This window comes from Pteropus medius, unplaced genomic scaffold, assembly GCF_902729225.1.
Source record: "Pteropus medius unplaced genomic scaffold, Ma_sr-lr_union100, whole genome shotgun sequence".
Classification (NCBI taxonomy): domain Eukaryota; kingdom Metazoa; phylum Chordata; class Mammalia; order Chiroptera; family Pteropodidae; genus Pteropus; species Pteropus medius.
Genome location: NW_024349519.1, coordinates 28,357,589 through 28,370,967, shown reverse-complemented (window position 1 = coordinate 28,370,967; position 13,379 = coordinate 28,357,589). Strand labels below are relative to the sequence as shown.

Genomic DNA, 13,379 nt, shown 5'->3' with positions numbered 1-13,379 from the left:
CGGGTCAGGCGGCCGCCGGCGCCGCCGCTGCCCCCCAAGTAGCGCACGACTTCCCGCAGGCTCACGGGCCGCGCCGGGCCGCCGGCCCGCGCCGCGCCCCCCTCAGGCGGCTGCTGTGGCTGCGGCGGCGGCGGCTGCTGCTGCTGTGGCGGCGCCGGCGGCTGTGGCGGCGGCGGCAGCGGCGGCTCCCGGGCGGCGACGGCGGGCGGGGGGGCGCGGCGCGGGCCGGCCGGGGGCGCCACTGCCGGAGGAGCGGCGGGCGCGGGCGGCGGCGCGGTCAGGGGCGCGGCCCGCTGCGCGCGGGGGCCCGGTTGCGCGGGGCCGGGCGAGGGGGGCGCTGTGGCGGTGGCGGCCGCGCGGGGCGCCCGGGCCGGGGCGGCGGCGGCGACGGGCGCGGGCGCTGGCGGTGAGGCGGGCGTGGGCGGCGGCGGCGCGGCGGCAGCGGGGCCCCCGCGGGGAGCGCGCGGCGGAGCCGGCGGGGTGGCTCCGCGCCGGGGCGGCTGGACGCGCGCCGCGTTGCGGTACGAGATGCTCCCCTTGTAGCTGACCCGGAGCACGGCGCGCTGCTGGATCAGTTTCTCGAGCTCCGCGCGCGTGCGCTCCGGCTCCGGGCCGTGCCGCCGCCGCACCATCCGGCAGATGCGCTCCAGGTCCGGCCGCGCCTTGCGCGAGCGCAGCGAGTCGATGGTGTCCAGGATCCACTCTTGGTAGTGCGGGGAAGCGGCGGACGACGAGGTAGCGGCCGCCGTAGTGGCGGCCGCCGCCGTCTCCGGCGGGGGTAGGGCCGGGGGCCCCGCCATGCCTCCCGCCCGGCCCGGCTGCACCGTGCGCGCTGCCTCCCTCCCAGCGCGGCGCCCCCCTCCCCGGCTCCCCTCCCTTCGCCGCTGCCCGCCTCCTCCGCCTCGGCGGAGCGGCGGCTTCTGCTGTTTTGCAAAAAAAAAAAAAAGAGAGAGAGAGAGAGAGAGGGAGCGAGAGAGAAAAAACAGTGAGAGAGAAAGAAAAGAGAGAAAAAAATATGCACACACTCACTCACTCGCACGCACGCACACACAGACCCGCTTCTGCTGGGCGCGCGCGGGGCCGGGGATGCGAGGAGGGAGGAGGGGAGCGCGGCGCGGCCGGCCCCTCCCCGCCGCCGCCGCCGCCGCACGCGCGCCCTGCGCCCGGGACACTCTGGCCCCCCTTCCTTCCCTCCCTCCCTCCGCCCCGTCGCCCGCCTTCCTCCCTCCCACCCCCACGCGCCCGCTTTTAAGGTGGAGCCCAGGCCCCCCGCCCGCCCCCTTTACCCAGCGCGCTAGCTCACTCCGGCTCGCTCCGGCCCCCCCCTTACAACTCCCGCGCGCTTTTTAAGGAGGCGCCGCGGAGTTGGCGCCGGGGCGGGGGCGGGGGAAAGCGGCGGACGGGGGAGGGGGAGGGGAGTGCCGGGGGGAGGGGAGAGGGGGCGGGCGGGGCGGGCGGGCGGCGCTCGGCCGCCCTCCAGCCATTGGGCGCGGGACCCAGACGTCCCCGGCGCCCAGCCCCCCTCTCCACGCCTCCCCGGCGCGCTTCGCTCCCGGGACCGCACTTACCGGGAACTCACCGCCCGCGGGTCGGGCCGCTGCGCTCGCCGGGCGCCGCGGGGATCCTCAGGCTGCCGTCGCCCCCGCGCCCTTTGGGCGCGCTTGGCCCTTCGCTTAGAAGGCGGGCAGGGGGCGCGCACCGTCTCCCCCACCTATGACCGCCCCCAACCAGAGTCGCCCCCGCTGCAGCTCGGCCTCCGGGAGCGCCGGCCCGAGTCTCCCTGAAGCGCCCTCTCGGCCCCGGGTTGGATGCCGAGGAGGCGCTCCGCAGATGTGGAGGACCCCGAATCCGCGGTCAAAGGGCAGTTTGGCGCCCCCTTCTCCTGCGGGGCGGGGGGGAGTGGCGGAAGTCAGCTGAACCCGGTTTTACAAGGACTCCAGGCCAGATCCTGATCAGCCTGGATGCTGGGGTGCGAAATTCTCTTTTCAACCCTCTGGGTGTGTGTGTGTGTGGGGTGACCGAAGTCGGGAACACCAGCGACACTTTTTTTTAAACAAAACTTTATTGGTAATAGTTTTCAAATATGTTTACAACAGCACACTGTTCGAGAGGAAGTCGCGTCCTTCGCAGCACACAGGTTGAATCGCCCCCGTGCCCACCCGGGGCCCCACCCCAGGCCTGAGACCTCCTCCTGGGATAGGGAGAAGTTATGAGAGGGACAGATTTGGGCTCCCCACTTCTATTCAGAGAAAAAGAAGCACAAATTAGGGGAGGGGTGATGGACAGCTGACAGCTAATAGGAGGAGCGCCCAGGATGGGGGGCGGAGATAGTTCAGTGAATAAAACTGGCAGCCCTTCCCCAGCGACCCTGGCCTTGAACCGGGGCCAGGAGGGGGAGGGGGGCTTTGCCTCCTTTTGCGGGGGATGCCTTCCCAACTGAGCTGAGAGGAGGCTGGGCATTAAAATCTAGCTGAGAATAAAATTAAGGAGTTTTGGGGGGAGTGCTGCTGGGAGGAAAGACCCTGGGCTTGGGGCTCCCACTCTATCATTTTGGGGGACAACTCCTCTTTGGCAGGGAGGGGGGCAGCTGCTTTGTCTGGGTCCCAAAGCCCAAGGGTGACAAAAGGTCTGTTGGGGCAGAAGGGAATAGACTTCAGGGGCTAAGACCCTTCCAGGCTTGGCAGGGGACCCCAGGAGTGGGGGACAGGGGAGATTAGCAGCTTGGAGGGGAGGTTGGAACCCCAGTTCCTTCCTTTATAAGTCAGTCTGCTTCCCAGCCTTGTTAAAATGGATTTGAGGAGGGGGCATGGGAGGGGGCTTTAGGAAGGTGGGAGGGAGGCACTGGTGGAACTTAAATAAGTTTGTAAATAAGATTGTAAATTGCTTTTTAAAAAACTCTAGCAAGCAACCCACTGGTATGTCACTAAAATCTCTCCTTCCCGGGCAGGATTGCTCTGAAGGGAAGGTTGGCCACTCTTTCATTCTCCCTTAGCAGGTGGTGCCTGTGGTTTGGTGAGGGAGGTGGAAGTGGGGGCTGGAGTTAAGTTCCGGCCCCTCTTTCCACACCCTGTCCCTGGATACACTAGCAAGACCTGGCCTGATTAGAACTGAGAACTTATTTAAAATAGGCAGAAGTGGGCTGGGGTGGGGGGCCATAAGGATAGGGGAAGGCAAAAGCAGTAGGGAGGCAGGAGGGCGAAAGGGGTGAGGGGAGCAGCTGGTGTTTCTGTCCCTCTGAATATCTGGTCTTACTGCTCCCCCTACCCTGGAGGGTGGGGTGGGTGTGAAATTAGATGCAAGGAACTCTGGGGCCCTCTGGCTGTTCAATCCAACCCTCCCACCCAAAAAGAAAAAACCCTTGGGGGCACAGGCACACCCCTAAAACTCAGAAAACTCCTTGCCACACTTCTCATTGATGGAGACTCGAATCTCTTCCTCCTCATAGTCGTCAAAGTTACTCGTGTCCCCAGGGCCTTTAAACTTTGGTATGAAGGGAGCTTCCACCTGGAGAGGGGTCAAGAACCACCCAGACCTCAGCAGTCAACATAATCTTCATTACAACAATAAATGTGAATGGCCTAACATTCCTGCGATCACTTGCTAGGACCCAGGCCTGAGCTTAGCATTAAGATGTGGACTCACCTTAACAACCCAAGAATCTTATAGCCAACTCACCAATGGGGAAATGACTTTCCAGGGTGGGTCATCTCCTGCCCAAGGTCACAGAGTGGCTAAGTGACCCCCACAATCCCATTTCTAGACTTTTATTGCTCTAAACTGCCTCAGCTAGATTGACCCAAAGCCCATGGCCTATTTTCAAATTCCTCTTCCCTTTCTATCTCTCTACTGGCAGCTTTCCCTGGCTCTTGGCCTGCCCCCAAAACTCTCTGCAAACCCAGGGAGGGGAGGGGGGCCCACCTTCCTCTGGTAGATGGCGATCCAGTCAGTTGTGGCAAACCACTTGTGGTTCTTGATGTCATTGACCCCATTCTTGAGGTTCCCGAAGCGCTTGGTGAGGTCCACCTGCAGTAGGTTCCGCAGCAGATCCTTCAGGTCAGAGCTGAAGTGAGACGGGAACCGCACCTGGGGGGCGGGTAGGGTCACAGACATGGTGCGAAACTGGCTTGGAGCTTGAGAACCCCAGAACACTGCCTTTATCATCCAACAGTCCTATGGGGCAGAGGACCCCAAACTTGAGTGTGTGTTGGAATCCCATTAAAACAGCTCATTGGGCCTGCTGGGCATTTCTGATTGAGGAGGTTTGGGCCTGAGAGTCTGCATTTCTCGCTAGTTCCCAGGCCATGTTGATGGTGCTGAAGAGGGGACTACTTAGAGAGCTGCTGGTCCGAGGTAAATGCTGTGATGGTTCCCATTTTAGAGAAGAGATAAATGAGGCTTGTAAGGGTTAAATAGCTTGCCGAAGGTCACACAGAGGAGTGGGATAGGGTGGCTCCATTTTGGGTCTCCTGGACTCCAGAAGTTGCATTTTTAGCCACTGCTTCCTAAAGTGGCTCTGCTGGGATCCGGGGACTTTGGAAATATCCACACTTATGAGAGAAACAATTGTTTTTCTATTTCTCTCTGTCTGCATAGCTAAGCCTCTTCCATTCTTTCAGGCTCAGTTCAAATCTTCCAGAACTTTCCCCAAATGCTGGGAGCCCACAGCCTTTTATGCAACTAGTCACTAGATTTACAGCTACAAGAATGGACTGCTCTGCCTCTTACATGCTGTGTGACCTTGGCCACGGCCTTTAACCTCTCTGAGCCTGTGCCTGCCTCTCCAGCATGGGGCAGATATCCCAGGGTTGCATGAGGGAGATAAAACCGCTGAGGGTGCGTGGGAACTGTGAAATGCTACAAAGAAGGGAGTTAGGCTCTTCTCATTCCTCACGGAACCTTCTATGGCTTTTTCTTTGTTTCCTACTCTGGGCCATTCTCTTGGCAATTTCTATTCTGCCTAGTGGCAGACACCTCATCTTTTCCTTTTTCATGACCCCACTTTGCAATTGGTGATTTCTCTCAACCTCCCTGAGAGGCAGGTGGCTGGTTCCCCAGTTCTCAGGTGGGTAAGGTGAGGCTCAGATGGGGAAGGCACTTGCCCGAGGTTTCAAAGCCAACGGGTGGCATAACTGGGACCTGCTCCCACCATTTCCTGGGCCGGATGGAGGGATGGTTGAGTCCTCCCAGCAAGATGGGTGAGCTGAGGACAGAAGGGCCTCTTGGACCAGACATGTCCCCTTTCTGTACCTCAGCTTCCTCAGTCCCTCAGAGTGCTGGGTAGGATGGAGGGGGTGCAGTGGGGTGGTGGGTGCTTAGCACACTCTGTAGATGTAAGCTCTAACACTCTGCGAACACCCATTACGTGCACCCACCAAGTTAGGAAGTCTACATTTGGGAAAGGGGGTGTGGGCCACGCACCCCAAATGATTGCCAGTGGGGTCTGGGAACCAAACACATTCACTTTTCTATTGCAAAATTTGTGAAAACTCATGCTCGGCGGGGATGACTAGGGGAGAGAACAGCCTCATGTTGGACAGGGTGGGAGTGGAGATGAGACTTGGGATTTCGGAAGCTTTTGGGAGGTTGGCGCTGTGGGTCCAGGATTAGCCAGGAAGGTTGTGTGATGTGTTGGCCTTGGTCACTGTGGCCGGTGCATCTGGCTTCACCTCCTAGCCAGACTTAATGAACTTTCAGATTATTCTGACAATGACGGTGGGTGGGGAAGGGTCTGTCCCAGGTGGAGCCCCTGCATCCGGGCCTCACCTTCCCAGAGACAATCTTCTCATAGATCTGGATGGGCTGGTCAGCGAAGAAGGGTGGGTAGCCGGCGGCCATCTCGTAGATGAGAACCCCCAGGGCCCACCAGTCCACAGCCTTGTTGTAGCCCTGGAGTGAGAAAGGGGCGAGGGGTGAGGGGAGAAAGGGGAGGAGGGGGCCGTGCGTGGAGCAGGCCTCAGGGGCAGTGGGAAGGTTGGGGAGGTGCCTACTTTGCTCAGTATGATCTCAGGGGCCAGGTACTCAGGGGTCCCACACAAGGTCCAGGTGCGGCCTTTCACACGCTTGGCAAAACCAAAGTCTGTAACCTGTGGGCACAAGAGCAGGGTTGGCAGGGAGGAAGGGACGGTCCAGGCCATGGCTACCTAGGGCTACCCCTCGCCGGGCCCGGCGGGCACCTGAATGTAGCCCTGCTGGTCGATGAGAAGGTTCTCCGGCTTCAGGTCCCGGTAGATGAGATCAAGGGAGTGCAGGTACTCGAAGGTCAGGACAATCTGGGCGGCGTAGAAGCGGGCATGGGGCTCGCTGGCAAGGACAAGTGGAGAGGGGATGGGTGAGTGTGGGTGGCCACATCCAGCAGGCCCCACCCATCCCCAAATGGTTCAGCAGGTGGGCCTACAGAGCTGCCTCCAGCCCAGCTATCCAAAATGCATAAGAGCAGCCTTATTCATATAGAGCTCCAAACTGGAAAGAGCCCAGATGTCCATCAACAGAAATGGCGTCACAGATTGTGACAGATTCACACAATGCAATCCTACCCAACACTGCCACCAGGACAAATGATGAATATGCTCAAAACTGTGGCTCGATCTCAAAATGATTATGTGAAGTGAAAGAAGAAAGGGACAAAAAAAAAATATGAACTGTGTGATGCCATTTATATCAAGTCAAACCCAGACCAAACACATTCTATGGTGTTTGAAGCCAGAAGGAACAATTGCCTTTGTCAGGGCAGTGATCTGCCAAGTAAGGCATTCGTGGGAATTTTCTGGGGTGATGAAATGCTCAATATGGTGTTTTGGGTGGTGGTTACACAAATGTATGCAACTGTCAAAACTCATGGAACAGAACGTTGAAGACCTGTGCATTTTATTGTATGTAAAGTGCATAGCTATGTGAATAAACAAAATAAAACAATAGCATAAATTTAAAAGCTGCATAAAATTGCCAACTTAAATGGCAACACCTAAGTCACCATGTTTGTTTTGTTTTGTGGTGGTTGAAACATAGCAGATTCCTCACCTCAGGGAGAACGAGAACCCACAGGGACCTGGAGAGGCCACCTCCACTTCCCCAGATGGCTTGGCTGTGTGACGCCGCCTGTGGACACCCCCAGGCCCGGTGTGGCTGGGTGTGGTCCACTCACCTGAACCTTCCGATCCGCCGCAGGTGTGAGAACATTTCCCCGCCAGGCACATACTCCATGATCATGTATAAATTTGAGTTGTCCTGTGGGGAGCAGCAGCTGATCAGGGCCCTGTTCCCTAAGCCCTGGGCCCCAACCGAAGGCCTGGAGGCCTCACCCAGAAGGTATCAGAAATATGGCGAACATACCAACGTAGGCTCCTGTATAAAGCATGTGCCAAGGACCAGGTGCTGTGTTCACTGAACTACCTGTCTCATTTGCTTTTGCTCATGAGGGAGAAGGGAGAGCCATCGCTCTGCTTATGGGGGTGAAAGAGAGGGCTGGCTAGAGGTGCCTGGGCTGCAGAAGAGACTCCATAGCAGCTCATGTCTGTGACTGTCCTGAGCAAGGCTCTTGGGCCACAGTTTTCTCATCTGTAAAATGGGACCAGGATAGGCTACAGAATTTATGGGGTCCCCCCAACATAAAAATGTGAGGCCCTTTGCTAAAAAAAGTGATTACAAATTTTAAGACAGCAGTAGTAGAGCATGACATCAAGTGTGGGCCCTCGTGACAGCCTTGGTGGCAGGCCCCGACTTTCAAAGTCTCGGCTTAGGACAGCACCCAAAATCTCTCACACAGGGTGCTCATAATGTGCTCGGAACTGTCATGGCAACCCCACCAGGTGAAGACTGTTCTGATCCCCATTTTACAGATGAGGAAAATGAGCCTCAGGGCAGTGAAACGTCACAGAGGCAGGTGGTGCAGAGCTTGGATTTAAACCCAGGCCATGTGTCAGGTTCTTATAAATGGAACAGTGATTTTGAGGGATGTCATCCAGGTTGAGTGTCTCCCCTGCCCAAGATTATCCACTTAGACTCAGGAGTTGAACTTGGGTGTATTAAGAGTCCCAGGCTGATACCCGCCCCCGCCAACAACCAACACCATCAGTGGGTGGGCCTCCCAGGGCAGCCACTGGCTATCCTTGGCCCCCAGGTGTGGTTTCCTTCTCTGCTCCCTCTATTCCCCGACGGCTGGGCCCCCACCTTGAAGGAGAACTCGAGTCTAACGAGGAACGGAAAGTTGACTGCCTGCAGGATGCGCTTCTCATTCAGGGTGTGCTCGATCTGTTTCAGCTTTACCACCTGTGGGCCGGGAGGTGGGTGGAGAGGAGGGGAGGATGTGAGAGGGCTCTCTCACTCCCCCCAACCGCTGAAGTAGGGGTGCCAGGGCTGAGCTGGTTCCTATGAGTATCTGGGACCTGTGGAGCTGAAGCAAAACAGAAGGCCGAGGCTGCCTGCCTGCATGTGTGGTACAGGACAAAATACATGTCACCAGGCCTCTCAGCCCAGAGAGGTCAGAGCCTTGGTGGGAGAAGCTCTGTGGGTGGCCAGATGAGGTGCCTGGCAAAGTCTGGGGGGCAGGAGTAGTTAGAGAAGGTTTCCTGGAAGAAGAAGCAGTAGAGCTAAAAATGAAAACACAAGCGGGAGTAATGCCAAGAAGCGGAGGGCTTACAAATACCTTCTCTGCATCTAGAGCGCCCCCAAACACCCATCTGAACCCTGGGCTAATTCCTCCTCAGCCCTCAGCTGTCCCCAGCAGGCACCCTGAGCGTAGTAATAGAAGCCTTGAGAAGTATGCACTGAGCATGCCAGTTTGGAGCCTGGAGAAGGGAAGTGACTTGCCCACAGTCACAGGCAGCTAGTCAATGGCTGGTTGGTGTGTCTCAGGCAGGCAGCTTGGCCCCTCCGTCAGCTCTGAACCCGTGTTCAGAAAAGGCTGGGGCCTTTTTCACTTTGCTCACGGCTGTATCCTTTGGGTCTATACCTGCACTACCCAGTACCATCCACACTAGCCATATATGGCTGCTGAGCCCTTGAAACATGGCTGGTTGATTGTGGTATCGAATTTAAAATTTTAAATATCTAACGTGAAAAGTGAAAGTTATCCAGTTACTTTAGAGCCTATCTGGAACAACATGGGCTATGCAAACCTGCTCTTTCAACTCCTCTACTTTTTCTTGTCTTTAGAGTAAAAATTTAACATCAGAATGCAGACGTAAGTATAAAATGTAAGCTGGATTTCAAAGACTTGGTATGGGAAAAAAGAATATACAATGTCTCATTAATGATCTTTTACGTTGGTTAAATGTGTATTGAAATGATAATGTTGAAGATATACTGGCTTAATTATGACATAATGTTAAAATGCATTCCACCTGCTTCTTTTTGAATGGGGCATCTAGAAAATTTAAAATCATACATGGCTTGTGTGACATTTCTACTGGACAGCATTGCTCTAGAGCAGTGCCCAGCATTAGTAGGGTGTCAAATATTTATGGAGTAAGCAGACCTGTGTAAACACTACCTCTCCCAGGAAGACCTCCGGCTTTCTTAATGTAGGATAGGTGTCTGACTCTGTGCCCAGTGCCTGGATTCCCCTTGGTGGCTGGCCTGGAGAGAAAGCTCATGAAAGCAGCATGATGCCCTTCTGGCCCTCAAGTCTGCCACATGATGGGAGCTCAGGAAGTAGTTGGTGAGTAGATGGGCAAGAAGAGCAGCAGGTGGCCCTGGGCCGCCAGGCAGAGCCGAGCTCACCTTCTGTTTGTCCAGGATCTTCATGGCGAAGTGGCTCCCGGTCTCCTTGTGTTTTACTAGCATCACCCGCCCGAAGGAGCCTGTGCCGAGGGTCTTGATTCGTTCAAACTGATCCAAATGGGCTGTATTCTGTGAGCAGAGGGGTTGAGAGGTTCAGGGACCCCCTACCCTGGGGCCTGCTGGGATGGAGTCTGGGGCATCCCCTTTTCCACCAGCAGAGGGGACCCTGGGGTGCAGGGGGAGTAATAGGGTGAGGACAGGGGGTGGAAAAACAAGAGGGTGGAGGGCACAATCCTTGAGGTGGATGGCAGGGGCCAGATCTTGCCCTGGCCTGGAGCCCAGGAGGTGCTGGTACCTGTGTAGGGGGCAGGGACCACCAGTTGGAAGGGGGTGGTAGGGTGGGGAAGCCCGGCAGTGGGTGATCAGGGTGCCTTAGCCCAGGGCATCTAGGCACTCTCCACAGGGCCCTAAAATCCTAGCCATGTCATAGGGATGCGGCTGGGAGACTGGGGGCCATCAGCTCACCCCTCCCAGGGCTCTGCACCTGGTGGGGCTTACCTGAGCAGGATTTTCCCATTTTTTAAGAAAATCTTCTTTGGCTTTGGCTAAGAACTCTTTCACTGGAAGAAAGAGAGGGGAGAGTTAGATGGAGACCCTGTCTCATTTGGGTGGGCCCAGAGTATTACTGGGGAGATGCCCATGTGTAGAAAGTGAGGTGCAACTATCTCAACCCAGAGCCTGACCTTTCTTCCCAGGGCCTTTGGGGGCTCTGGCTGAGTCCGAGGGCAGCTTGGGGGGCCTTGATCTGGGCTGCAGACTGGGCCCCTTTTTCTACAGAGAGGTGGGATCCAGTCTCTGCTCTCTCCAAAATGGGGTGCAGGGTGACTTGGGGGTCACTCTCAGGGGGACAGAGGGCAGCACCCAGGCCAGCCCACCCCCACTCGCCCCAGTTCTGACTGACATTCCACGGCCAGGGACGACGCCAGCTGAGGTATTTATAGCCTCAGGATTTGGCTGTTCCTCAGGCCCCTTCTCTGGGGAGGCCAGGCCAGGGTGGAGGCCTCTGGGGCTCATGTAGCAGGCGCCCTTGGGGGGCTCAGCTGTTGCCTTGGCCCCCACGTGGCTCTGTTCCTGCCTTTGCCAATCCAGGGGCCCTGGCTCCAGAGCTGGTTCAAGGGAGTCCTCACCTGATGCCCGTACCCCAGGAGCCCCTCAGTACCCCAAGGAGAATATCACCATCCAGCTACTACTGAGGACTTCCTGGTGGGCAGACCCTGGGCCTGTTCATTCAGTTCACTGGCCAACCTTCCTTTGATCCATTCTCCCCATTTAACATCCTAGGAAACTGAGGCTTGAAAAGAGTCATTCTCCCCAGTGCCCAGAGACAGTCCCGCAAAGCAGTTACGGGCCAGGGCTCTGGGACTGAGACCAAGCTCAGATCCTAGCCAGGTCCTTGATAAGGTGTGTGACCTTAGGCAACTGAATTCACTTTTCTGGCTCTCAGTTTTCCTCATCTATAAAATGGGGATGATAGAAGTAATGACCTGGCAGGGTGGTTGTGAGGACTGAATGAGTTAATCTTGGCAAAGGGGGTTCGACAAGTGGCCTGCATGAAGTTCGTGCCGTGTAACTGTCAGCTATTAATTTTGCTTTCAAGTATTTTAAAAATTGAGATATAAAATACAGGAGGTGCGTTGAGTGCTCAAATCTTAAATGTGTGGCCTGATAGATTTGTATATTGTGGACCTGTCCTTATGACCATCCCCCGGGGCCAGGCACTGTTGTTCAGGGACCCTGCCTGTGTGCCAGCCCTGTGACAAATGCTTTCTATGCTTAATTCCTACCCTGATGGCTTGGAGCTGCTATTACTCTTATTGCACATAAGAGAAGACTGACCAAGCCTGAGGGTGCCTGCCGGACGGACCTCACTGCTCACAAGATTAACTGCTTCACTCCTGATGGGTCACAGTGCACTAGGGTGGCCCACAGACAGAGCTGTCCTGGACCCCCTGATGTTCCTGGATGGCTGCTACTCAGAGAGGTCCTGTACACTTGTACTTTGACCTTGCCTGTCATCTGCCTGTCCCGCTCATATGCAGTAGCAGGAGTTCCACATGGTTTTTGGATAGTCATCACTTCCCCACTGACCCCAAGGATTTCCCTCAGCGTTTGGACAAAAGAGCCTTCCATGAGGCTACAAGAGTGGCAGATGTAGGAGAGACCGCTGATCAGGAAAGCCCTCCAGAGAGTGACCAGGCAGAAAATGGGGAGTCAAGGAATGGCCAGGAGTCCTAGGCTGGTGTCTGGCTTGGCCACCAACTGTCTGAGAGGACTCTCTGAGTCTGGGGACAGCACCACATCCAATGCTTTCAGTAGCAGAATCTTTCCTGATACATACCACTTTCCTTCGACACCTGCAAATGTATACACTGAATTCTGGGTGAAGGTGAGACGGAGGGTACCCTCTTGGGACTCTACTTTCACCCACTCAGGGAGACAGGGAGGACTAGGCTTGTGAGGAATCCAGAATGACTGGTCCTGCTTCCCCTTTTGCTCTCAGCCATCCTTGAGAACTGCCATGTCCTGCTTTTCCCTACTCAGTAAGCCTTTGCGTCTCTCTGGCTATCTGCGGGCACCCCGCTGAGAGGCTCTACAGGGTGCCTTGGTCTTACCACAGTAGAAGGGCTAAGGCTACATCCCCTCTGGTGCCACTGGTTTGCCAGATTTGGGGATAGGGCGCAGGGGATGGGTGGTGCCAAGAGGAACAGGCAGAGAGAGGGATAATGATGGGGGACCCCAGCCAGGAGCCCCCATACTCACCTCTGCTTCCTGCCTCTTCCAGCAGAGGGTGCAATAGGGGATGGAGTGGGATGGGGTGATCTGAGGCCCATCTGCCCCTGGCCGGGGAGGCTCAGGGTGCTGGCTGTGGCTTAGGTGCCCAGAGGGCGTGGCGCAGGTAGCTCAGGAAACGGACAGTCAGGTGGGCCCAGAGAAGCAGCTGAAGCCACAGCTGGAAGGTAGTCTCCGAGTCCCCACCCTGGCCACTGCCTGACCCCAGATCCATGCCAGGCTACCTTGGGCTCTCCCTGGAACCTTCCCTTTGCAGGAGAACCAGGAATATGCAGAGCCTCTGAGCTGGCTTCCTCAGGAGGGCCTCGGGGGACCCTGGAGGAGGAGCTGGTTGCCAGGGAAGCATTTAAAGGTACCTAATCCTGGCTGGCCAAGGTTTGCAAAGGCTCTCCTTGGCAGGAGGTGGTGGGAAGATTATCCTGAGGGTGTCCCTCCTGGCTGGCCTGCTTGTCTAGGGGGCAGGGTGCTAAAACTAACTTCCCATTCCAGGGACTTCACTGCTCCCAGAATACCAGGCTCTGACTTCCCCAGTGGGTGCTGGACTACCCAAAGGATGGTACTCGATGTGTCCTGGGCAGTGCCCACTAGGCAGAGGGGAAGGAGTTAAGGCTTAGGCCCAAGCAGCAGCCAGGGACTCCCTGGGGGCTAAAGAGGTCCCAGAGCTCCATTAATTAGCAGAAAGAGCAGCTGGAGAGAAAGGCAAGGGTGGGGGGGATTGAAAGCCACCCTATCTCCTCCCTTGAGTCTACTTTGAACCAGAAGCCCCAGATTCCTGCTACCACAAGAGAGAAATGGGTACATCTGGCTTTCTC

General features: G+C 56.6%; 1 protein-coding gene across 1 annotated transcript in view; it reads right to left on the bottom strand.

Moving 5' to 3' along the window:
* Window positions 1-2,043: 2,043 nt before the first annotated feature.
* PRKACA (protein kinase cAMP-activated catalytic subunit alpha) overlaps window positions 2,044-13,379 on the bottom strand; it is a 16,117-nt gene continuing 4,781 nt past the window's right edge. Inside the window, exons 2-10 of the mRNA XM_039882720.1 lie at window positions 10,276-10,337; window positions 9,718-9,846; window positions 8,167-8,265; window positions 7,142-7,224; window positions 6,174-6,300; window positions 5,988-6,083; window positions 5,764-5,886; window positions 3,919-4,083; window positions 2,044-3,504 (exon numbers count right to left, since the gene is read on the bottom strand). Coding sequence (XP_039738654.1) covers window positions 3,379-3,504; window positions 3,919-4,083; window positions 5,764-5,886; window positions 5,988-6,083; window positions 6,174-6,300; window positions 7,142-7,224; window positions 8,167-8,265; window positions 9,718-9,846; window positions 10,276-10,337 — 1,010 coding nt within the window. The 3' untranslated portion in view covers window positions 2,044-3,378. The remainder of the gene's footprint in view (window positions 3,505-3,918; window positions 4,084-5,763; window positions 5,887-5,987; window positions 6,084-6,173; window positions 6,301-7,141; window positions 7,225-8,166; window positions 8,266-9,717; window positions 9,847-10,275; window positions 10,338-13,379) is intronic.